At 45.5% G+C, this 25,698-nt stretch overlaps 6 protein-coding genes across 6 annotated transcripts; 4 read left to right on the top strand and 2 right to left on the bottom strand.

The window, feature by feature from the left end:
- The first annotated feature begins 6,327 nt into the window (after positions 1-6,327).
- On the top strand, positions 6,328-10,238 carry LOC134200036 (uncharacterized). Its single transcript, XM_062671958.1, has 3 exons — positions 6,328-6,332; positions 6,422-8,998; positions 10,214-10,238. The coding sequence occupies exons 1-3, from the start codon at positions 6,328-6,330 to the stop codon at positions 10,236-10,238; spliced, it is 2,607 nt and encodes an 868-aa protein (XP_062527942.1).
- LOC101735638 (chorion class A protein L11-like) lies at positions 10,177-10,998 on the bottom strand. Its single transcript, XM_004924904.5, has 2 exons — positions 10,773-10,998; positions 10,177-10,561 (listed from the first exon to the last, which is right to left on the bottom strand). Exons 1-2 carry the CDS (start codon positions 10,821-10,823, stop codon positions 10,244-10,246), a joined length of 369 nt encoding a protein of 122 aa, XP_004924961.2. The 5' UTR covers positions 10,824-10,998; the 3' UTR covers positions 10,177-10,243.
- Positions 10,999-11,157: 159 nt separating this feature from the next.
- LOC101743878 (chorion class B protein L11-like) lies at positions 11,158-12,497 on the top strand. The gene is made up of 2 exons (XM_004924962.5): positions 11,158-11,208; positions 11,949-12,497. Exons 1-2 carry the CDS (start codon positions 11,158-11,160, stop codon positions 12,423-12,425), a joined length of 528 nt encoding a protein of 175 aa, XP_004925019.1. The 3' UTR covers positions 12,426-12,497.
- Positions 12,498-14,609: 2,112 nt separating this feature from the next.
- LOC101735781 (chorion class A protein L12-like) lies at positions 14,610-16,764 on the bottom strand. The gene is made up of 2 exons (XM_004924905.4): positions 16,711-16,764; positions 14,610-14,959 (listed from the first exon to the last, which is right to left on the bottom strand). Exons 1-2 carry the CDS (start codon positions 16,762-16,764, stop codon positions 14,621-14,623), a joined length of 393 nt encoding a protein of 130 aa, XP_004924962.1. The 3' UTR covers positions 14,610-14,620.
- A 374-nt stretch (positions 16,765-17,138) lies between these two features.
- Positions 17,139-18,089, top strand: LOC101744025 (chorion class B protein M2410-like). Its single transcript, XM_062673300.1, has one exon. It carries the CDS (start codon positions 17,556-17,558, stop codon positions 18,021-18,023), a length of 468 nt encoding a protein of 155 aa, XP_062529284.1. The 5' UTR covers positions 17,139-17,555; the 3' UTR covers positions 18,024-18,089.
- Positions 18,090-23,546: 5,457 nt separating this feature from the next.
- LOC110385001 (chorion class A protein L12) lies at positions 23,547-24,315 on the top strand. Its single transcript, XM_021347189.3, has 2 exons — positions 23,547-23,597; positions 23,898-24,315. Exons 1-2 carry the CDS (start codon positions 23,547-23,549, stop codon positions 24,249-24,251), a joined length of 405 nt encoding a protein of 134 aa, XP_021202864.1. The 3' UTR covers positions 24,252-24,315.
- The last annotated feature ends 1,383 nt before the right edge of the window (positions 24,316-25,698 follow it).

Here is a 25,698-nt window from a genome sequence, read left to right as displayed (position 1 = left end):
GGGTACCACCACCCTGCCTATTTCTGCCGTGAAGCAGTAATGCGTTTCGGTTTGAAGGGTGCAGCCGTTCTTACTATACTTGAGACCATAGAACTTATATCTCAAGGTGGGTGGCGCATTTACATTGTGGATGTTTATGGGCTCCAGTAACCACTTAACACCAGGTGGGCTCGTCCAACCTCGTCCAACCAATAAAAAAAATCCTTCACCGTGGAAATCAATCGTGAACATTTGTTGAGTACGTATTTCATTAGAAAAAATGGTACCCGCCTGATATTCGTTAGGCCACGACGACTTCAAAATGCCGCTATGACGAAGTGCCAATATCCTGCGACGCAGAAATCATTAGATGATGCCCGGGAAACCTAAAGCCCACCGCGCTAGCTACCGCTCCATTAGTTTCCTCATGTATTTAGGTAAACTGCACGAGACCCTCCCAACAATCATCAGAACCGTTTTCTTCGACGATGCGTAGTCACCATGTCTGATACAGCAACGGTTGATTTATAAATTATGGGTTTCAAACGTGTCGAGCCTGTGTCGTTCGCTTTGATATTGAGTTGAGAGAACTACATTCTTAGCATGCCAAAGTATTGTAGAATTCCGCAAGATTCCTTCCTCGCCTCACCTTGTACAGTCATTACATTAAAGACATTTCTCGGTCACCACTGACCCAGCTATCCAAAGGCGCTGAAGGAGCAGCTGTTACCTCGGTCATATCTTTCGAACATTTCAATTGGTTAAGCAAGATTAACCCTACCAAGAACATCTGGATAAGGCAATGGTGGTCAGAAAAGGGGACCTTAATCCGCATCTCACTCCGCTGTAGACGCAGGCACATCAGCTCCCAATCACTCTATTTGGCCAATTAATAGTCTGGATCAGGAAGGAGAAGTATCTGAGAATCACCCTGGATAGCTCAGTTCTCGCACCGAAGTAATCCGTGATCTTGCTGTTTTCATTCTAAACAAATTATATCCAATAATCTGCAAACGCAGTAAGCTGTTCCTTTCTTTGCAAAACATTTCTTTTCTTTAGAAACATTCTTTACAAGATATGCTTAGACCCTATAATGAAACCCAAACCGAGTGTAGCTGGAAGACCTCTCAAGGCTATAAGCTTGTAGGGAAAACAACATTACGATATATGCGAATGTTGAAGTTGGGTATACTAATGAAGATGACATGCCGTATGTCTGGTTTATTTTAGCTATTTTCATAGTGCTATGGGGCAATGCTGCCGATGTCGAAACGATTTTCATCCTGCAGAAGAGGGCTATTCATGCTGCTTATAATATGCACCCGAGGGAATCCTTGAGGGACAAGTTTAAGGAAATCAAAATTCTAACTTTAGCGTCACAATACGTTTTTGAAAATTTATTGTACGTGCGTAAAAACATTGAAGAATTCCCCAGAGTCTGCGATTTGCATAATGTGAACACTAGGAACAAACATAGGCTTGCGTTGCCGGCGGCTTGAATTAAGAAAATAAGCAACTCTTTGAGGGGGCTGGGTGTACAACTTTTCAACAAGATCCCACAAAACGTTCAATTACAACCTGTTCATAGATTTAAGAAAACTGTCAAGGAACGTTTGTGCAACAAGGCATATTATAAAGTTAAGGATTATCTACTAGATGGCACTACGTGGGAATGAGGCGTTCGCTCCTGGCCTTTTCATTTTTCATTATTATTATTATTTTGTAATTGTATTTTTTGACTTGTTTTTTCGTTTATTGCAAATATTTTACTTATTTAAAAAAAAAATATATATATATTTCAGAAAAAACAAAAAAAAAGCCCGCTGCGTTTGTTTCGGTTCTTCTCAGGACTGCGGCCGTTTTTGGAACCGGTGGTAGAGTTAACATTGTTATTCATATTTTGACATTCAACAAGTGTGTTATACTGACATCTAAGTTGAAATGAATGATTTTGAATTTGAATTTGAATTTTGTTGCGTTCGCATAGGACCCAACAATTTAAATACCCTACAAACACTACATATCCGATTTGTAGAATAAACGTTAGAGTGCCATTGGACCTGTGGGACGTGGATCCTTTGGACGATAATCTGTGTCTCGAACTTAGAGAGCATAATAATATAAAATCAACATCGAGACAGCGACCTGAAAAAGTAAATTCCTAATCCTGACGCCGTAATTACATCCCTGATCTTTTTTTTTTATTGCTTAGATGGGTGGACGAGCTCACAGCCCACCTGGTGTTAAGTGGTTACTGGAGCCCATAGACATCTACAACGTAAATGCGCCACCCACCTTGAGATATAAGTTCTAAAGTCTCAGTATAGTTACAACGGCTGCCCCACCCTTCAAACCGAAACGCATTACTGCTTCACGGCAGAAATAGGCAGGGCGGTGGTACCTACCCGTGCGGACTCACAAGAGGTCCTACCACCAGATCTTAGCAGCAACTAGTAATAGTCGTCGCCCTAGATAAGTCGCCTGATGAATCTATTCGATCAAGTGCCAATACTATTGGACGCTTTTAGTTCTAACGCAAGAAGCAGCAGATCTATAATAAAACTATTCATTGCATTTACAGTCAAACTATTCGTTTGTGATCGCTTGGGAATATGAACAAGCCAGTGGTACAGCCAAAACTATACACATTTTAATCGCAATTAAAATGGACATGTCACAGTGCTGAAGAGACACACTTGTCGTCATCCCTAGAGGCTTGCTAGAGTGACGGGTCATGCAATGCCCACAGCCAGCGTCTTCGTCATAACCAGGTTGTTTGTTCACTTTTTAGGAGGCCTACCTTCGCGGCGCCTTCCGGTGTATGTTCGATACTCGAGAACTTTTTGGGACCACCAGGAATCTGTTTTACTAACAATGCTGTTGGCGACAGCGGCGTCGCCCCATAATTATAGAATAAGTTGAAGAATATAATAGAATATAGAATAGAATAATAGATTTATATAGATACTTACATAGAAATAGAGTTATAACAAATAGATAAATTATATAGAGTGCATATAGATAGATAAGGATATAGATAACGTGCACATAGATTTTACTAAGAATAGAACGTAAGTTGCTTTGAAATAAATAGTATACACTTTTGCTTTATTATTCCCAATAGTTTTAAGATTAGCATATTAACTTAAATGAACACGCGCCCGGCCCGCGTCCCGAAACGATGTAACAAACAGCATTTATCTGTGTTCAGGACCGGGTATTTTGTTTATACGGGCGCGTCATATAGATTAAGCATAGAATAAGTTATATGTATCGATAGGGATTACAACATAGAATAGTTAAGTATAAGGCATTAGTATATACATTTATTAAATAAATAGATATAACGAATAAACCGAGCCGATCATAGTGAAAATGATCTCGACGAGAGCCGTATTTTACACGAGATCTCTGTAGGGTAACATTCCGAGGTAGTTAAGCGACCCTGCGACGCTGTCAGGTACCTGCCGACCTACCGACCGACCCTCGACCGACTACCTGCCGACTTGCCGACCGACTACCTGCCGACCTACCGACCGACCCTCGACCGACTACCTGCCGACTTGCCGACCGACTACCTGCCGACCTACCGACCGACCCTCGACCGACTACCTGCCAACCGCCGGCCGCCGACCCTCCGAACGAAGATTACAAAAAAAAGCACGAGTAAAGACATCAGCGCCTCGAAGATATTTATTGAAGACTTGAAGACCATTGAAAAGATCGTCGGTTATTGAATTCGGTTGTATTGACAGATCGGTCGGCTCGGTTTACGTTAATTAGTAAAGTTTTGAGTTTTAATTTCGAGTGAGCTTGTACGATATCGTACACCTCAGGACCCTACATCGACTGCTTCAGATCGACACGAATAATCGCCACGAGACGGGCATCCGGCGTCTTATAGGATTTCAAGAAATCTTATAAGATTCATAAACCCGTCCAACCTGGGTTGGCGTCACTCGCCTTATCGACACGGGTGACGTGCTGCGTACCCAACAGCTGGTCCTTCGAGCCGGATCCAGCGATTATTCAGCGATGCCGATCACCAGGAGCAACAAGGGATCATCGAGGGAACAGCCACTCGAACCTGCGGTTCAAGAAACCAGTCCGGAGGCAACAGAAGCGACTTCGTACGAAACATACGTGAGCTCCGCGACCGGTACGACCCAGAACACAAAACTTGAAGAGACAACGACGCGGACACGTGGTGAAAATAGACCCGCGTCGAAGAAATCGCTACGACGTAAAGAACTGGCAGCGAGAGCGGAGCTGGCGGAAAAAGAATTGATAGAAGCACAAGCAGCCACCATAGCCGCCAGACTCCGCCTGCAATTGATTCAGGCCGAAAGCGAAGACGACGATGATTCCATTATAGAAGAGCCAAAGGACCGGGAGGACCAGGTCAGGGCCTGGGTCCAAACGTCAGCGGGCAGTATGGACAAGGAGCCCGCAGGCGAGCACATTGAGAACCGCCCCGTCAGCAAGGCCAACATGGAAGAGTGCGGCAACAGGGACCTGGCTAAGGCGATAGTGGAAGCAGTAAGGAGCGCAACGACCAAGGAGCTGCCGCCACAACCCGACTACATGCACCAGTTGCCGACGTTCGAAGGCGACTGCAGGGAGTGGGTGGCCTTCAAGGCTGTCTACGAAGATACCGCTCCACTCTTCTCAAGCGCTCAAAACATGGCGCGGCTGAGAAGAGCGCTGAAGGGACAAGCCAGGGAAGGAGTCCGCAGCCAGCTGTACTCCGAGAGCACACCGGAGGAAGTAATGGAATCACTGCGGCGGTGCTATGGAAGAGCGGACGCTTTAGTCTTAGCGGAGCTAGACCGCATACGAAGACTTCCGACGATAAGCGACTCCGCCTACGACATTTGCTCACTGGCGAGCAATGTTAACAATACCGTCGCAGCGATCAGGGGGCTGCGGAAACCCCAATATTTGATGTCGCCCGAACTGCTGAAGAGCATCGTCGACAAGATGCCGACCATCCTGAGGTTCCGGTGGTACGACCACATTATCGATAAAACTGAAGGAGACCCGGACCTCAATACGATGTGCGGCTTCCTGAACAAGAAGGCGGACCGGTGCGGGCCACACGCCGTGGCTGAGGTGGCAACGAAAAGACAACCATCGAGGCGACAGGCGACGCACGCCACAACCGACTGCACCGAGCGCGCAACTTCGGACAGAGTAATAATAGACAAGCCGGCGTGCCCGCAATGCAAGGAAGGGCACCCGTTGTACGACTGTCCGATATACAAGGGAGCTACGGTGCAGGAACGATGGAGAATTGCCAAGGAGTCGCGCCTATGTTACAAGTGCCTCAACGGTAAACACCGGAAGCAATCGTGTCAACGACCGCCATGTCGCACGTGCAAGCGCTGGCACCACCACTCGCTACACAACGAGAAGCCGGAGACAGAGCCAGCAGAGAACAGGGAAATCGCGAACAACGTGCGACTTCCCATCAACTGCACACAGATCAGCAGGGCGTACTTGAAGATGGTGCCCGTTGAAGTGTACGGGCCGTCGGGATCGACGACGGTGTTGGCCCTGCTGGACGAAGGCTCCACGGTAACTCTCTTGGACTCGAGCGTGGCGAAGCAGATCGGCCTGAAGGGACCCAAGGAGATGCTCCGCCTCGAGACCGTGGGCGGGAAGACCCTGACGAAAAAGGACTCGATGAAGCTTGACATCCGAGTTCGAGGGCTTCACCAGCGGCAGAAGAGGACGATCGTCGGAGCGCGCACAATGGATGACATGAGCCTTGCACCCCAGCGACTGAAGAGAGAAACCATCGAAGGCTACGCGCATCTGAAGAGCCTGGCGGACCAGTTATGTTACAAGGAACAATCCCCCCAACTATTGATTGGGCAGGACAACTGGGGACTCATCGCCGCCAGGAGGACGCGCAGGGGCAGGAGGAACCAGCCGGTAGCCTCATTCACCCAATTGGGATGGGTGCTACATGGTCTCGACGGCAACAACGCAAAAGAGGTCAACTTCCTCACCTGCGCCCATGTATCGATGCGCGAAGAGGCCTTGGACAGACTGGTGAAGGAGCACATCGCGATAGAGTCGCACCCAAGCGTCCGAGCACGAATATGGAGACAAAGGCGCTCGACATCTTGGAGAAGGAGGATGACAGAGGTGAGAGACGCGAAGACGGCCGCTTCGAAGCTCGGACCTACAATCCCTGTTCGGAGTGGTGTTGCGGTTCCGGCAAGGGCTTGTCGCGGACACCAAGGAAAGGTTCCTGCAGATAAGGATCAGGGACGTGGACCGCGACAGCCCGAGATTTCTCTATAGAGAAGATCGACGCGAGGCCGCTCCAAAGAGTATAGAATGACGTCGGTCATATTCGGAGCGGCCTGTTCATCGAGCGCGACGTCTTTCGTTACAAATAAGAATGCCAAGGATTACGGACATCGATATCCAGAAGCCGCGCGGGCAATAGAAGGCGCTGCATTCTGGCGAGCCTCGCAGGCGGTGTGACCCCAGGAGACATAGAGCTGGGGTCGAAGGAAGAAAAGACCCTGGGCCTGCGGTGGTTCTACGAGTCGGACGAGATGGGATTCCGGACACATCCACGAGACCCAAAGGATATAGAAGCACGGACCCCGACCAAACGAGAAGTGACTAGCGCGGTAATGTCAACCTTCGACCCTATGGGGCTGGCATCACCCGTGCTAATAGAAGGGAAAGCGCTCATTCAGAGCATTTGGCGGAGCGGGATCGACTGGGACGACGTCATCCTGGAAAAGGACGAGGTGGCGTGGAAACGCTATATGGAGAACCTTCGCATGTTGCAAGGCCTCCGAATAGCAAGATGCTTCTCGTACTGTAACACTGAGGGGGAGCTGCACACGTTCACCGACGCCAGCGAGAAGGCCTACGCGTGTGCAGTCTATTGGCGTCAGAGGACAGACGAGAGCACCTACCGCGTCACGCTTCTAGCAGGGAAAGCCAGGGTGACCCCACTGAGACCAGTCTCTATCCCAAGGCTGGAGCTGCAAGCTGCACTGCTGGGGACAAGGATGGCGCAGGCGATAGCGAACGAATTGGACATCGCGGTCGGCAGAAGGACGTACTGGACTGACTCCAGTACAGTTCTGACATGGATAAAGACCGACCCACGCACGTTCAAACCTTTCGTTGCGCACCGACTCGCCGTGATAGAAGAGTCAACGAAGCCCCAAGAATGGCGATGGGTGCCTGGCTCGCAAAACCCAGCAGACGACGCAACTAGAGAGGCGCCGGCGGATTTCGACCACACGCATCGGTGGTTTAATGGACCCGAGTTCCTGACGTGGGATGAATCGCGCTGGCCCAAGCCGCGAACATTCAAGCAAGAACCGTCTGGAGAAGAGAAAGAGGCCTACCTGGTCGCCACGGCGAGGACCGCTGACGCTCGACCCACGCCCGATCCGCACAGATTGTCGAGCTGGGTCAAGTTATTGAGAGCAACAGCCAGGGTCCTCCAATTTATCGAGCTGTGTCGACCCCGGAAGGAGAGCGCCTGCGTGTCCAGACAATCGAAGCAGCAAGATCCCACGTGGAGGACGACACGAACGAAGCAACCCCGATCAACATGGAAGATAAGGACTCCAGAAGCACCTACAGAAGCGTGGCTGCCGCTTGATCCGCCCCACTTGAAGAAGGCGGAGAAGATCCTACTGAGAAGCAGCCAAGGAGAGAGCTTCGGTGAAAAAGATCCCGAACGTCACCCCAAGTTGCGACGGCTCGACGTCGTGATGGAAGATGGCCTGTTGCGCCTGCGCGGACGTATCGACGCAGCGCAATACATAGATGCAGGCTGCAAGCGACCGATCGTGCTGGACGGGAAGCACGTGATAGCGAGATTATTGATCAAACACTATCACGAGGCGTTCCAGCACGGTAACCACGCAACGGTGATGAACGAGGTGCGGCAGCGCTACTGGATCCTAGGTCTAAGATCGATTATTCGAGCGACGGCCGTCCGATGCCAGTGGTGCAAGGTCTATCGGAGTACACCACGACTACCGCCCACCGGAGACCTGCCGATAGAGCGGCTACGACATGGAGAGCCGCCGTTCACCTGTGCTGCCGTCGATTACTTCGGACCGATGACGGTGACTGTAGGACGACGTCACGAGAAGAGGTGGGGCGTGCTGTTCACATGCCTCGCCACGAGAGCAGTTCACATGGAGCTAGCAGCGTCACTGACGGCAGACTCAATGCTGTTAGCGCTGCGCAGGATGGCCGCCCGGCGAGGAACGCCCAAAGTCATTTACAGCGACAATGGGACTAACTTCGTCGGCGCCAACAAGGAGCTCAAGCAGGCAATCGAGAATGCAAGGGAAGCAGACGTCGTGTCACGGGCCGCTCAGATGAACATAAAATGGAAGTTCATCCCGCCAGGAGCGCCAAACATGGGAGGCGCGTGGGAACGTTTGGTGCGGTCCGTGAAGACCGCGCTGGCGGTCACACTGAAGGAAAGACACCCGAGGGAAGAAGTTCTGCACACTCTTCTGTTGGAGGCGGAGCACGTCGTCAACTCGCGACCTCTCGTCGCCAGGGAAGAGAGTTGGGAGTCAGAAGCACTCACGCCGAACCACTTCCTCATAGGGAGGTCTTGCGGAGCTCCAAGCATCGGCGACTACACAGACGAAGACCTGACCGGCAAAAGGACATGGAGAGTGGCGCAGCGTATGGCGGACCACTTCTGGAGTAGGTGGGTCAAGGAATATCTGCCTACGCTGCTGCCCAGGAAGATCGACGGGAGAGCAGCTGGCGAGGACTTGCAGTGTGGGGATACCGTCCTCATAGTGGACTCCACGCTGCCACGCAACACATGGCCGCGCGGGCAAGTTGTCCACACTTATCCAGGCCCCGACAACCGCGTACGAACCGTCGACGTCAGAACGAGCGGCGGTCTGCTTAAGAGACCTGCCTCCAAGATGATCCTGCTGGTGCCTGCAACGAGCGACGAGCCCACGCCCATAGAGTCGCCACGACAAGGAGTCGGTGCTACGCACGAGGGGGAGGATGTTGGCGACAGCGGCGTCGCCCCATAATTATAGAATAAGTTGAAGAATATAATAGAATATAGAATAGAATAATAGATTTATATAGATACGTACATAGAAATAGAGTTATAACAAATAGATAAATTATATAGAGTGCATATAGATAGATAAGGATATAGATAACGTGCACATAGATTTTACTAAGAATAGAACGTAAGTTGCTTTGAAATAAATAGTATACACTTTTGCTTTATTATTCCCAATAGTTTTAAGATTAGCATATTAACTTAAATGAACACGCGCCCGGCCCGCGTCCCGAAACGATGTAACAAACAGCATTTATCTGTGTTCAGGACCGGGTATTTTGTTTATACGGGCGCGTCATATAGATTAAGCATAGAATAAGTTATATGTATCGATAGGGATTACAACATAGAATAGTTAAGTATAAGGCATTAGTATATACATTTATTAAATAAATAGATATAACGAATAAACCGAGCCGATCATAGTGAAAATGATCTCGACGAGAGCCGTATTTTACACGAGATCTCTGTAGGGTAACATTCCGAGGTAGTTAAGCGACCCTGCGACGCTGTCAGGTACCTGCCGACCTACCGACCGACCCTCGACCGACTACCTGCCGACTTGCCGACCGACTACCTGCCGACCTACCGACCGACCCTCGACCGACTACCTGCCGACTTGCCGACCGACTACCTGCCGACCTACCGACCGACCCTCGACCGACTACCTGCCAACCGCCGGCCGCCGACCCTCCGAACGAAGATTACAAAAAAAAGCACGAGTAAAGACATCAGCGCCTCGAAGATATTTATTGAAGACTTGAAGACCATTGAAAAGATCGTCGGTTATTGAATTCGGTTGTATTGACAGATCGGTCGGCTCGGTTTACGTTAATTAGTAAAGTTTTGAGTTTTAATTTCGAGTGAGCTTGTACGATATCGTACACCTCAGGACCCTACATCGACTGCTTCAGATCGACACGAATAATCGCCACGAGACGGGCATCCGGCGTCTTATAGGATTTCAAGAAATCTTATAAGATTCATAAACCCGTCCAACCTGGGTTGGCGTCACTCGCCTTATCGACACGGGTGACGTGCTGCGTACCCAACAAATGCCAACAGCCACTTCAACCTCATATTAAACTAAAACCAGATTTTGATGCTTTGCAAATATTTATTTTTCAATTTCAGGATTTCATTGCATCATGCCAGTTGATGTCTTCAGTAAAAGCGACCACCGTATCCACAGCCGCAGGTAGGGGCGCAATGTCCGCAGATAGACACGCAGCCGCCAGCGCAGGCGGGACCTCCGAACTCGACACCACCGATGATGGGCACGCGGCCGCCGACAGCGGTGACACCACAGACGGGCAGCTCACCGGCGACACCCACATTACCAATGCCCTCGCCGCCATAGCCACCGTAACCACCGCCGTATCCGCCATAGCCATATCCGCCGCCGTATCCACCCAAGCCGTAGCCGAGTCCGAAACCGCCCAGGCCGCCTCCACAGCCGCAGCCTCCCAGTCCGTACACGTTCTAAAATATTTACATAGAATAATATTTTGGTGAAAAATCAAATAAAGTGTCTATACTAAATCTCGAATTTTACACACGTCCTAAAACAGTCACACAGATTAAACATTTGAAAAGAATCGCATACTACTACATTAAATACAACCGAGAAAGTTACAGAAGACTTTTCGGAACGTAAAATTTACCTTAAATAGAAAACAAATGAAATACTTACTTGGATCAGGCAAGCCTGAACGCAGACGAGGAGGAAAGCGAAGGTGGACATGTTGCAATGTATTCAGACACTTGATCTAGAATGTTTCCAAGTACAGAACATCCACCTTATATAGCAGCCGAGGGTCGTGGTCACCTTGAGATAACAGAACATTTTGTAACAGAGCACCGTTGTACTAATCGTTGTTTAATTCAAGCCTTCTGAAAGGATTTCAAAATTTCATAGAATCAATGTTGATTTTGAGGGCGAAAATTGGGAAATAGTGTCAAAAGTCACGTCAATAATTCATTAAGATAAACTCTACGAGAACGATAAGGCAAATAGTTGTGTATAAAAGCTGAAGCAGCTCAAGTGAACTCATTCTGAAGTCATTCAGTGAAACAACATGGCCGCTAAACTCATTCTCTTCGTCTGCGCCGCCGCCCTCGTGGCACAGGTACGTCTTTACAATACGCTTTTATTAGCTTCGTACGTATGTTAGTATGTATATATGTAACAGAAAGTTTGAACATCATTTTAATTCCCTTAAAAATGTTAGATTAACTCGAAATTTGTCATACTTATCAAGGACCGACAACAATTCAATAATGTGAACAATTAGCGATGTTTTGTTGGGACTATGACAGCTCTTCCACAATTTTAACAAAACGTAATTCAACCGCTGTACAAATTAATAGCTTATTATTGACATGCAGATGTTTAACTGTAACATGATATTAAATAAACAATAGTTTAATTAAACTATAAAATACGCTTTTATAGAAAATCCAACAAAAAAATTAAATTAATCAATTGTAAAAAAGCGTGAGAGGTCTTTTTAAGATAATGTCAAAATCGTAATCCTTCTACTCATATCTGTCAATTATCGCTTTTTTTACAGTAAATTTATTATTTGAAACATGAGATACTTACTGGTGGTAGGACCCACCCCGTCTTTTTCTGCCGTGAAGCAGTAATGCGTTTCGGTTTGAAGGGTGGGCAGCTGTTGTAACTATACTGAGACCTTAGAACTTATGTCTCAAGGTGGATGGCGCATTTACGTTTTAGATATCTATGGGATCCAGTAACCACTTCTCCAGGTGAGCTGTGAGCTCGTCCACCCATCTTAAGCAATAAAAAAAAAGATAAATTTCCTCAAACCGTAAATATTAAATTGTTCCTTATTCTTGTTCACAGTCCGTTTTGGGCATCGGTTGTGGTTGCGGATGTGGCGGTTGGGGCTATGGTGGTCTGGGCTACGGTGGTCTGGGCTACGGTGGTCTTGGCTACGGTGGCCTGGGCTACGGTGGTCTGGGTTATAGTGGTTACGGCTTCGGGGGCTTCGGCGCTGGATGTGGTGGTTTCTCCGGTGGCGGTCTCGTTGTGTCTTCTGCCTCGGCTGCTCCTACTGGCCTAGGTGTACGTTCCGAGAACAGGTACGAGGGTGGCGTCGGTGTCTGCGGTAATGTACCTTTCGTTGGTACCGCTGATGTCGCTGGCGAGCTCCCCACCGGTGGTATTGGTGATATCAACTACAGCTGCGGAGATGGCGTGGTCGCTATCACCCGAGAGGATGGATTCGGCTATGGTGCTGGCTATGGTCTGGGCTACGGAGGCGGCTACGGTCTCGGCTATGGAGGCTACGGCGGATGCGGATGTGGCTGCGGATACTAAATATGATAACGTGACTTACGGCTGAATTTACTCGACTTGTATGAGAAATAAAATTTAATTGCAGCAAATGTAGTTTGATACTATTCATTTTACAAAGGTATCCTTTCGTTAGCTCCCTGAATTATGAAAATTAACACACTTTACATACAAAAATACAATCTATATTTTAGTATTACAGAGTGAACTGATGGCAAAAAAGACCACAATAGATTTCATAATCCAAACATAATTATTATAAGGAAAACATACAAGACTTCGTAACCTAATGGAAACGCCCGGTGTATATTCCTATGAAATGAAATGACTTTTCGGTGTTCAAATCTCAAAGGCAGATTATTATTATTAAGCTATTGCATAGCTTTTATCGCGGACTTTGGGCGCGGCGACCGAATCAAGAAATTCCGTAACAAAATAAAACCTAACACCCCCACTCCGCCTATCATGCAGCTCGAGTTCAACACATTCACACGTTGCGCTTGTGTAGTATTTGTGAATAAGCGCGCGGAGTGACGTCACACAGCATGCGCATCATGAAAAGTCTCCAGTCCATCCCTCTCTCGCACGGTCTAGCTTATGAGTGTGAAGGGGACAGTTAATGTTTTATTTTTTTTAATGTTTATAAATATAGAGTGGTCTTATTTTATTATTGTTTTAATATTAAATTATTATTTATTGTCTAATTATAATTGCATAAGTTGATAAAAATGCTTTACCGCGGCAGTCCCTACCAAGTGTCTTTTTTCTCTTTTTTCTATGTTTAAAGTATTTCTGGTGGCCCGGGGGCCTTTCCAGTTTCACCAGGACAGGTGGACGAGCAAAAGCTCGGCCAGGAGAGGTGAGATTTGCTAATAGCTGCCCGAGCGCCTCCGAAGAAAGCCTAAGAACTCAAGAGTAGCTGATTCGCGAATGAATCTACCACTGGATCGGAATCGCGACCCGCTGAGAAGATTCGGCGAGAAACTCAGTCGGCTGATCCATGGGTTAGGTTGCACGTCGAACACTTTGCCGAGTTCGACGAGTACGGCGAGTACGGTTACCGGGATCCCTAAGCCTGCTCCTAGTGTTAGAGCTGAAGGTGTCTAATGCAAGAGTTATTTGGTCTGATGGAGATGATAAATAGCTTGGGAGACAAGCACCTTACCGGGTCTAACTCGGCATAGGAATCAGACGGAAGTAAAAAAGCAATATTTAATGTTTAAGCGATATTGGAACGAAGTTCCTTATCGCGCGTTGTGAAAGGGGGCTAGACGGAAAAAATTCTTACGAAAAGTTGTCACGACACTTTTTAGATCCGTCATTCTGACCAATCAACGTGTAGGCGCTTATCGCGTGACATTGCTCGTATCCGATTGGTCCGCGTAATGAGTACAGTTTCTCGAGATAGCGTTTCAACAATAGTAATTTAGTTCATAGTATTGTTTTTTTCTTCTTCATAATGCCGTAATTTATTATTATAACTTAAAAAAAATTACAATTCCTTCACTAATTAATCGAAAGGAACTTCGTTCCATCCGGGTGTCCCTTGACACCTCTGAAGTTTTTTATGTTATTTAATGTCAAGATGTCCAAATCCACAGTTGACAGGGGCATAATAAAACCGCTGTCAGTTAGGACGCTTTTCGTAGCGTTGTCGAAAAAGGCCCCTTATAGCAAGCAGTCTGGTAACACCGAGCAAAGGAGTTCATTTAGAACCTGACATGTGGTAAGAAATATATGCATACGCATTGCACATGAACGCAGTGGAGAATTACATGGCGTAGTGGAGAGCGGTGTGGTAATAAAATGGAAAAGCATCGCAAATACTGATAATAAAGCGTATGGTTTTACCCCTATAGGTAGGTTCCACCATCCTGCCTGATCCTGATATAAAGCAGTCTAGAGTTACTTTTCGAAGGGTGGAAAAGCCGGTATACTACTATTCAATTTAGATTTGAATCTTGTGCTTTAAGATGGGTGGTGGTTTCCAAGTTGTGAAATGAGCTCCGGTAACACCGGTAGCACATGCGATAACCAAAGAAACTGAAATATCTATTTACCACATGCAAATGGTGTTTTAATGGTATCATAAAATGGTACTAAACCTTCTTAGCAAAGTAATCGAAAGGACTTACAGAAAAACAAGAAATAAATTAAAATATTTTAATAGATTAGGATCATTTTTCTTTCCAATTTCACTGACGGCAACTTGACATTTCTTAGTAGAAACTGCTGCGGCCGCATCCGCAGATGGGTGCGCAGTGTCCGCAGATAGAGACGGTACCAACGGCGCAGGCCTGACCTCCGTACTCGACGGCACCGATGATGGGCACGCGACCAATGATAGCGGTGGTACCAGCGACGGGCAGCTCACCGGCAACACCCACGTTGCCGATTCCCTCGCCGCCATATGAGCCACAGCCGGCACCGTATCCTCCGTCGATTCCGTTCCACCCAACACCGAGTCCATTCCAGCCTGCTCCGAGTCCGTTCCAGCCGTTCCAACCAGCTCCGCAGCCGCAACCGCCTAATCCTCCCAAGTACTGGCCGTAGACATTCTATAAACATGAAGTGTACCTCTGTTTGAATTTCAATCCAATATCTCGCTTCATAATCTATCACTATGGGAATTTATCACTATGGACATCTAGAAAAAGTTTCGTCGCAGTAGCAATGAAACCCAAGCGGCTCACAACCTTAGTGTACGGAGTGAATACTGCAGAAGAACGCCTTTCTTTTTTTTTTTTTTCGGGTAGAGGGCCGAACCTCCTACGAGGTCCCCGCGCAAAAGGGGCGCGCGGGGTATGTGAGACTCAACGGTCTGCATGGTGTTGTGAGCAGACCGCGGGCCCAAGGATTTTAGGACCCACCCACTAAACGACTTCCCTGCACTCTTACACCCGACGTCCGGTCCCCTCCGAGGTCAGAACCCGGATGAAGTAGGGGGGCTACCGCGGTCAACACTACAACCAGACAGCGCGGCTCACCCCAAGGACGCCCAGCCGACGGAGCCTTCGAGGCGAATCGAAGGCCCTGAAACGTCGGCCGTCTCGGTACGGCAGCCCGTCGGGCCGCCCAGACGGTGCCGCTGATGTCCCGGAATACCCCGCTGGACCAGAACCAGCCTGCCGGGTCGGGACGCGATACACCGTCGACCGGTCGCTCTATTCACTCCACGGCAGCGCGCTAGAGTGCTGGTAGCGCACCGCGCGGCCTCACCCCCTCAGGTCGCCCCTTGACCTTCACCGGGGGGAGGGCAGAAGAACGCCTGACTCTTTCTTGTTTTAACCGCTTCCAACATGGAAATTTTAATCTGCGCAAAATCTAAACAATCTCCAGCGCGACGAACGCGTTAAGGTATGTATGCATTTTGTTGCTTAAAGGGCAAAAGAAACGAAGGGATTTCGAACAGCATTGTCATTTGCGATGAAAAATAGATAATAGTAAGCAGTCGTCGTGTTGGCTAGACCCTGGTGCAGCACTTAGGAAATGCACTAAACGAAAATTTACCCCTAAACAGCCACGTTCACTGTTGGTGGTCTAGTTTCGGTATTATTCATCACAGCTTCTTAACAAATTACACCAGCGTCAGCATTTTACGTTGATATCTTTGGCTACCTTTCTTTTTCTCACTTAGTTTTTTTTTTTATTGCTTAAATGGGTGGACGAGCTCACAGCCCACCTAGTGTTAAGTGGTTACTGGAGCCCATCTAAATCATCAGACATCTACAACGTAAATGCGCCACCCACCTTGAGATATAAGTTCTAAGATCTCAGTATAGTTACAACGGCTTCAAACAGAAACGCATTACTGCTTCACGGCAGAAATAGGCAGGGCGGTGGTACCTACCCGCGTGGACTCACAAGAAGTCCTATCACCAGTAATTACGCAAATTATAACTTTGCGGGTTTGATTTTTTAATACACGATGTTATTCCTTTACCGTGGAAGTCAACCGCGAACATATTTTGTTGAGTACGTATTTTATTAGAAAAATTGGTAGCCGCCTGAGATTCGAACACCGGTGCAACGCTCAACACGAATGCACCGGACGTCTTATCCTTCAGAACTGCCACGATGACTTCTAAAATATCACGTGGGCTGTGAGCTCCTCCACATATATGACACAAAATAAGTAAAATAACACAGAGAACGCTTCTGCCCATTCGGCTTCGAATCCTTTATTCGCTACTTGTGACACTTACTGGAATAATGTGAGAGTAAGGTGGTGATATTCTGGGCCGAAATTTCACAGCCAACTTGTGTATGTAGTGCGTAAGCAAAAACAGTCCAGAACCAAGGTACTCACTTGGATGAGGCAAGCCTGCACGCAGAGGATGAAGAAATTGAAGGAAGAAGACATGTTGTTGTAAGATATTCACGAACTGGCCACAGAATGATTTTACGTCCAAATAATATGTAGTATCTACATATTTATACTGCCTTTTTTTATACTACATTTAATACAATTTCATTAGGTTTTCGAAATAGTAATTCTTGATAGTACAATACTTTTCTTTTTGTGTAAATTACCACGTACCGTTGTATCTTTTCGCCCCAATTTCACCATCGTTAGATAACACTGTTGTGAAAAGGGTTTACAACTCCGATGAGTGTGAGTCACGTATAGTAAATAGATAATGGATTCATTAGAAACATATTCGTATAAAACGAGGAATAGCTTACACTGAACTCATTGTGTAGTCATTCAGCGAAACAACATGGCCGCTAAACTCATTCTCTTGGTCTGCATCGCAGCTCTTGCTCAGGTTGGTGAATTTTCTTATACACTGTTCTTTTGCTGATTCTGTATGCTAAAACTGTATTATATTTAATCAGATGTGTCCACTGTCTAACGCATAAGACGCGAGGTGCTGATCGTATCCAATAACTCCTAACACGTGCCCACGAACGACTCCCAATAAGGAGCTTCATGTGTTAGCAATTAAAGCACCCAAATTTTATGACCTACGTTATTACTGACAGGGGTAAACACCACTATCGCGCTCAGGGATAGTTGTAGCATGCGTTGCAGTTTGAAAGTTGGGCTGAGCGTGATATAGGGTTTTCAACCCTTCATCTGAAGGTTGATATTGAAATATCTGTGGAGTACGGTTCTCATGAATTCATGTTTTCTGTAATTTGTAGTCTGCTATGGGCATCGGTTGTGGCTGCGGTGGACGTGGCTACGGAGGTCTTGGGTACGGAGGACCTGGGTACGGTGGACTCGGATATGGTGGGCTCGGATATGGTGGCTACGGCGGTCTCGGAGGAGGATGTGGCCGAGGCTTCTCAGGTGGAAGCCTTCCTGTAGCAACCTCCTCTGCCGCCCCTACTGGTCTGGGTGTCGCGTCCGAAAACGAATACGAAGGTACTGTCGCTGTCTGCGGTAACCTGCCTTTCCTAGGCTCCGCTCTAGTAGAGGGCGTCTTTCCCACTGCGGGTCTTGGCGGTATCTTCTACGGCTGCGGCGATGGCTTCGTCGGCATCACCGCTGAGAGAGGCAACGGCTATGCTGGTGGTCTCGGCTACGGTGCCGGATATGATGGCATCGGCTACGGCGCTGGATACGGTCTTGGCTACGCCGGAAACGGATGCGGTTGCGGCTATGGTGGAATCTAGTGATTAACCAACCAACTAGTCATGTACCGATAAAATCTACATACAATAAAAATATTTTGATTCATCCTTTGTTGTTTTTGTTTTAATCGTGATCATTGGAGTAACGTGTTTGCTAGCTCTAACGGAATTTCGAATTCAGAATTCTTCCAACACTTTAAGATCACCGGCCAGTCGTGGTGCAATGATCTGTCGTTGTAGATGGTAGCTTCTTGAGCTGTGGTCAAATCGGGTTTGAGAAGCGACGATCTATTATGAAGATAATAGTTTAAAAAAAGCGTTTGGGCCATGTAATAAGAATTAAGCTAAATAGTCGAATTCATACACATATCCATAAGACGAGCCCTTGATGTTCGAATTTCTAGAGATACTAATCTGTTCTCTCTTAGTCTCTTCAATACTTATCATTTAGAGTAGTCATAGCCTCATGGCTCCAATTCTGTTTTAGCTTAGCAAAATCAATTGAAGCAAAACCTTGGCCTGCTTCTAATAAGCCTAGCCTTTACAGATAATTAGTACTAGTGGAAGTCTTGAAATTCATAAATGGCTATCGGACCTCATGATCTATAATCAAATTTATAAATGTCATAATATTATTCTATGATATTTAATTATTTAGTAGGTGGTAGGACCTCTTGTGAGTCCGCACGGGTAGGTACCACCACCCCGCCTATTTCTGAGGTGAAGCAGTAATGCGTTTCGGTTTGAAGGGGGGAGGGAGGGGCTGCTGTTGTTACTACACTGGAGACCTTAGAACTCATATCTCAAGATACTCTCATCATTTAACTCCAGGTGGACTGTGAGATAGTCCACCCATCTAAGCAACAATATTTTTTTTTTAACACTTTATTAAAACCAAGCTGCAGTTGTTATCTCTATATATAAAAATGAATTGCTGTTCGTTAGTCTCGCTAAAACTCGAGAACGGCTGGACCGATTTGGCTAATTTTGGTCTTGTATTATTTGTGGAAGTTCAGAGAAGGTTTAAAAGGTTTAAGGTTTAAATAAAAATAACAATTTTGTTTTTCCTTTTATGTGTCCCTCGTCGTACGGATCCCTTTTGTTTGTTTTAAGTTATAATATTATACAAAAGTTTAGATATTTCATTTATCGATTGAGGCCCTACGAAGTCTGCTGGGTCAGCTAGTCATAAAGTGTTTAAATGTTTACGCCATGTTATTTTTACGTTCAACATTGACTATGAGCTCTTTATTAGACCAGTAATTCGTTCCGGTTTGTATGATGAAGCAGCCGTTGTACTATATAGCTATATGGCTGATGCTTATGGGCTACATCAACTACTTAACATCAGGTTGGCCGTGATCTCATTCATTGATTTAGGCAATAAAAAAAATTGGTAATCTTGATAATATAAAATATAATAAATTGAATGTATATGTATATTTATTTATTTAAGTACGAGTATTTGTATCTCGCGGCCGATCATCCACAAGGTGGACAGACTTGGTTAAGTTATCTACAAAGTGTTCCCTTACTGAGTGTGCACGTTTTTTATTGCTTAGAAGGGTGGACGAGCTCACAGCCCACCTGGTGCTAAGTGGTTACCGGAGCCCATAGACATCTACAATGTAAATGCGTCACCCACCTTGAGATATAAGTTCTAAGGTCTCAGTATAATTACAACGGCTGCCCCACCCTTCAAACCGAAACGCATTACTGCTTTACGGCAGAAATAGGCAGGGTGGTGGTACCTACCCGCGCAGACTCTCAAGAGTTCCTACCACCAGTGAACCGCCACAAACCGCCACAAACAGAGAAAGATGGAGAAGTCTCTCAAAAGCCGCAACTAAACATTAAGACTTACGTAACCACGACCACTCCGCCAGAATTTTTCAGAATTTTTATAGATACAAACGACTGAGAAGAAGAAGAATTTGTATCTATAAATATTATGTATGTCATATATACACATATGTTTAAGTAATATTACTATCACACTACACCTACCAAGGTTCATCTCTACACTCCCCTAAGGTAGACTGTCAGAGAATGCCTATGGCATTAAGTCCACCTTTATACTGTCTAGTATATAAAGTTATAAATAAATAATAAAAACAAATGATTGTTTTAGGTAAGTCTCCACAACATTCGTCATCTCAGCCTTTAACTGTCCACTGTAGAACATAGGCCTTTCCAATCGATCCCCAATGCGGCCGGTTCGTTGCCACTTGCTTCCATCGTGACCCAGCGATTTTCACTAGGTCATCAATCCATTTGCTAAATGACCATACGACACTGCGTTTTAGAGTACGTGGTCTCTACTCAAGAATATTCGAAGATGCACTAATGCAGCATTCAGAAAAGCTTGCTGCCCTTTCTTGGATTCCTCAGCCACAGTATACTATGGAATCGAACATATATAGATTGGTGAAATTCTTGGCACCACACAGCGCATTGCATATGAATCTATAAATATTATTGAATCTAATATTGTATTTAAAGTTAAATAAAAAATTTAATATATCTTTTTGCTATCATCATAATACTAACCTAAATTATTAATCGTAAGATTCCGTAGAATACAGACAGCAGAAATTCCATGTTTTTTTTTATTATATTGGAATATGTGACTCAGTTGAAATTTTCTTAGACCGTTGGTTTCATTATATGAGAACGAAATTCTGCGGTTATAGTTTTTTTTTTTCTTAGAGACTGTTTGTTTTTGTTAACCTCTTTAGATTTTGTATCTCTCATAGACAAATTGACTGAAAAGGATACGTGGTGTTACGTGGAGGGGTTCTCCTTAAAAAATTATCTACGCTAAAATTATCAGAATGCGCGACAGTAAATCTTTAAATAAAAAATAGATTATTGCTGTGCTCTCCAGAGATTTATCTCTGGCAGTGAATTACTTGACAACCCAGCAAGCTAGATATAGCAACACAAAAAAAATAGACTTTTATAATTGGGACATTGAAATCAAAAGTTACGGTGTAGGCTGCAATTTTATTATATTCTCTCATTCCAATTATGTATCAGTTCATACTATCAGTAGATTCTACCACATCTACATCAGCATCCGTTTCCGGCGTAGCCTCCATAACTGAAACTATATCTAGAACCGTAGCAGAGACGACCAGCGTAGCCGATGCTTCTCTCATCGGTGATGCCATGCCGACGCCGCCGTCATCGCAACCGTAGTTGATACCACCAGCACCATAAGTGGGGAACTCTCCGGCGTAATCAGCAGTACCAAGAAACGGCAGGCTACCGCAGACACCGACAGTAGGCGGTGACGACGGAGAAACCTCCTCCGTTAGAAGCACCAAGGGCGAAAGCAGCGTAGATGTCCTTGACCGTTGGCCAGTCCTCTATAACCACGACCGCCGCCACAACCACCGAAGCCAGTGTCGATGCGGTCAAGATATTGGCCCACGGCTGCCTAAAGATACATGAAGATGTACATTTCAAAATAAAGATCAGCTTATAAGCATTGAGAAGCTTTAACTTGAGCAAGGGCAGATGCGCAGACGAAGAGGATGGACTTATGGATTTTGCGGTAGGCAGCGGCTTGGCTCTGCCCTTGGCATTGCTGAAGTCCATGGGCGACGGTAACCACTCACCATCAGGTGGGCCGTATGCTCGTCTGCCTGCGAAAAAAAAAAAACTTATACTATACCACTGAATTACCACAGAATATCTTCATTGTGATTTATATCAGCTTCTATAAAGAACTATGTGCTAAAAAAATATGATCTACATTAAAAAGTACTTTGAAATGCATCAGAACGATAGCTTTCTTCAAATTAAGGTTATCTTGAATGTTGATGAAATTTGGAACAAAACGTGTCAAAATACAAAAAAAAATCAAAAGTTTCATAATAACTAGAGTCGCTGTTTCGAAACCAGTAAACAAGTTGGATGGGTCAAAATAATATATAAAACTGAAGTTTGGGAATAAAACCATTACACCGGCACACAAAAAAAAAGATATCTGTGCACCGGGCGCCACCTATCTACGGGCATGTTTTTCGACCCGCTGAATACGAATTTTAAGTCAGTTTAGGCCGTCCAGCCTTCAATTTCAAGTAAATTACAAAACACCCCAAAAGCTAGCGAAAATTCGATGTATTGGCAAGATAATTTTTTTTTTAGATCTAAGGCAAGCATAATTTTCATGTATTTTGATCTGTTAAATACTAATTTCGATCGATGACGTTGAGATATAAGTTCTAAGGTCTCAGTATAGCTACAACGGCTGCCCCACCCTTCAAACCGAAACGCATTACTGCTTCACGGCAAAAATAGGCAGGGCGGTGGTACCTACCCGTGCGGACTCACAAGAGGTCCTACCACCGGTAATTACGCAAAATTATAACTTTGCGGATTTGGTTTTTATTACATGATGTTCCTTCCTGATATTCCTTCACCGTGGAAGTCAATCGTGAACATTTGTTAAGTACGTATTTCATTAGAAAAATTGGTATCCGCCATTCGAACACCGTTACATCGCTAGATCCGAATGCACCGGACGTCTTATCCTTTAGGCTACGACGACTTCAGTTAGATAAAATCCATTGGATTAGATTCATAATAAATTGAAATTTAAAAAAAATACTTAGTGTTTTCGAATATAATTTATTATATTTATTTATATTTGGCTAGTCTTATTTGTAGATTTATCCATTACAAATCACCACATCCACATCCGGTTCCAGCGTAGCCTCCGTAGCCGAGACCGTAACCAGCGTCGTAACCAGCGACCGCCGCGGTCCTTGGCGATGATGCCAACGGCGCCATTGCCGCAGTTGTAGTTGATATCGCCAGTGCCACCAGTAGCGAACTCACCGCCGACGACTGCAATTCCGAGGAAAGGCAGGTTGCCGCAGATGCCCACGGTTCCTTTATACGTGTTCTCGGAAGACACACCCAGGCCGCTGGGGGCGTCGGAACTGGTGACGACAGGGAGGGCTCCTCCACGGGACGCTCCGAGAGCAGAAGCAACGCTAATGTCATTGGCCAAACCACCCTACCCGAGATCACCGCACCCGCAATCACCGCAACTGGCACCAGCGCGACCCAGACCGAAGTACTGGCCCAGAGCAGCCTGAAGTCACAAATTATATTGTTTAATCTATTAACAATACTGATATCTAGAACACATCGATATTAAATTTTATTGACTGAATTGCTGACCTGAGCGAGAGTGGCGACGCAGACGAAGAGGATGAGCTTAGATACCATTTTGGTGCATTGAATAACCTCGGAATGGATTCAGTGTAAGCTCCACAGCTTTTACAGAGAATACCGGGTACTGTCATATCTCACACACGTGATTTGGCTGTGAAAGGTACAATCATTTTCGAAATACAATTATCTAAGAGCGGTAATAGAAAAGAATATTTAAAAGTACGTGACCTATATTCGATGAAAAATAAAATTTCTAAATTGTATAATTGTTATTACATAACGTTTTCGTAGTATCAGCTAACAAATGACTATAAAACAACTGAAATATGGCAGTAAAGACATTCTGTATTCAATCGGAGTATTCTCTACAGCAACATGTCTACCTTCACATTCTTCCTGCTCTGTGTCCAGGCTTGCCTGATCCAAGTAAGTTGTAGCTTTTTAAATTTAATTTGCTGTCTATGCATGCGTTACTTAGTTGTTGTCACATTCAATTGGTTTCTGAAGATATTACCGATATTTTGACACAGCTGTTACTTGAAGTTACTTTCTCTACTCCATGGGAACGATAGGTTGTTTTCAGAAAGAGGCATGGCAGGCTTAGTAGTTAATTTGGACGTGGTCTACTAGATGTAGTCATTAATATTTCGAGTGGACTATTATCTTGTAACATCCTGTGATCCGATAAGGTAGACACTATATTTTGAATATTTTTTAATTTTGTAGAACGTGTACAGCCAGTACTTGGGTAGTCTGGGCGGCTGCGGAGCTGGTCTGGGCGGCCTCGGACTGGGCTATGGAGCTGGTTGGGATGGCTACGGAATCGGATGGAATGGTCTTGGCGCTGGCTGGAATGGATTCGACGGTAGATACGGCGATGGCTGCGGCTCATACGGCGGTGAGGGTATTGGTAACGTTGGAGTCGCCGGTGAGCTGCCCGTCGGTGGTGTCACCGCTGTCGGCGGCCGCGTGCCCATCATCGGTGGTGTTGAGTTCGGAGGTCCCGCCTGCGCCGCTGGTGCCGTCTCCATCTGCGGACACTGCGCCCCCACCTGCGGATGTGGACGTGGTATTTACTAAGTGGAAATCAGTTTGATTTAAAAATCTATACAGTATGTGAAAATAAAATCTTTCTGAGACTGTATTTTGTTGTTTCTCATCCCACTCTCTATTGCCGTCTCTAAATGGTGATCCTGCAAAAAAATTAAAGACTATCTTATCAATTAAATCTAGACATAATTAAATTTACTTCTACTGCTTAAGTTACCCGTTTTCCATGACTAAAAAAATTGTAAATTATTCAAAAAGTCAGAAATAATATAATGACATTAAAAAAAAAACTAAGATCAGATTACAGTAGTCGCGGCCTAAAGGATAAGAAGTCCGGTACATTCGTATCTAGCGATGCACCGGTGTTCGAATCCCACAGGCCGGTACTAATTTTTCTAATGAAATACGTACTGTCAAAATTAAATGTTCACGGTTGAATTCGACGGTGAAAGAATAACATCGTGTAATAAAGCTCAAACTTGCAAAATTCTATGTATTTTTCATAATTACTGGTGATAGATAGGATGTCTGGTGAGTCCGACCGGAAGGACCACCGCCCCGCCTATTTCTGCCGTAATGTGTTTCGGTTTGAAGGGTGAGGCAGCCGTTGTAATTATACTCGATATCTTGAGCTTATATCCCAAGGTGGGTGGCGCATTTACGTTGTATATGTCTATGGGCGACGGTAACCACTCACCATCAGGTGGGCCGTATGCTCGTCTGCATATAGCCAATAAAGAAATAACTATCCAGAATTCTTAAGGGATGGTATTAGAGTCACTATGCGTTTAAGTGGCTGGTTGTACCAGGCCTTCAGCCAATTACAGTTTACCGTTCGGTAAATAATGTTCAAAACAGATCTGATGTGAATCAGTGCGCGTAAGATAAACAATGGCGAGATTTTTATTACTTTACTAGCTGACCCAGCAGACTTCGTAGTTCCTCTATCGAGAAATAAAAGACCTAAACTTTTGTACAAAATAAACATAAAACAAACAAAAGGAATCCGTCCGACGGGGGACACATCAAAAGAAAAACAAAATTGTTAATTTTCATATACCTACCTTTTAGACCTACCTTTTAAACCTACCTTTTAGACCTTCTCTGGACTTCCACAAATAATTCAAGACCAAAATTAGCCAAATCGGTCCAGCTGTTCTCGAGTTTTAGCGAGACTAACGAACAGCAATTCATTTTTATATATTTTATATAGATTGGTCAGATCAATGAAGCAAAGATCACTGAATGAAAATAATAAACAACAGGCACTTATATACAAAAACTAATCGACAATAATACTGAGCGGTACAAAATGTCAGGTAATATGAAGTAGGCCTCATTTAATGTGGAGTCGCGCTTAGTCGCGTGCGGGTATATGCCTACTAAAGCGTCATTCGTCAGATATCTTTTTAGCTTCTTTTTTTCGCCGGGTACCGAGCCTCCTATGAGGTCTCCGCGTCTATGGGGCGCGTGGGGT

This window comes from Bombyx mori, chromosome 2 (assembly GCF_030269925.1).
Source record: "Bombyx mori chromosome 2, ASM3026992v2".
NCBI lineage: Eukaryota > Metazoa > Arthropoda > Insecta > Lepidoptera > Bombycidae > Bombyx > Bombyx mori.
Note: the sequence above shows the minus strand (reverse complement) of the source record. Positions and strands in the feature narration are given on the sequence as shown.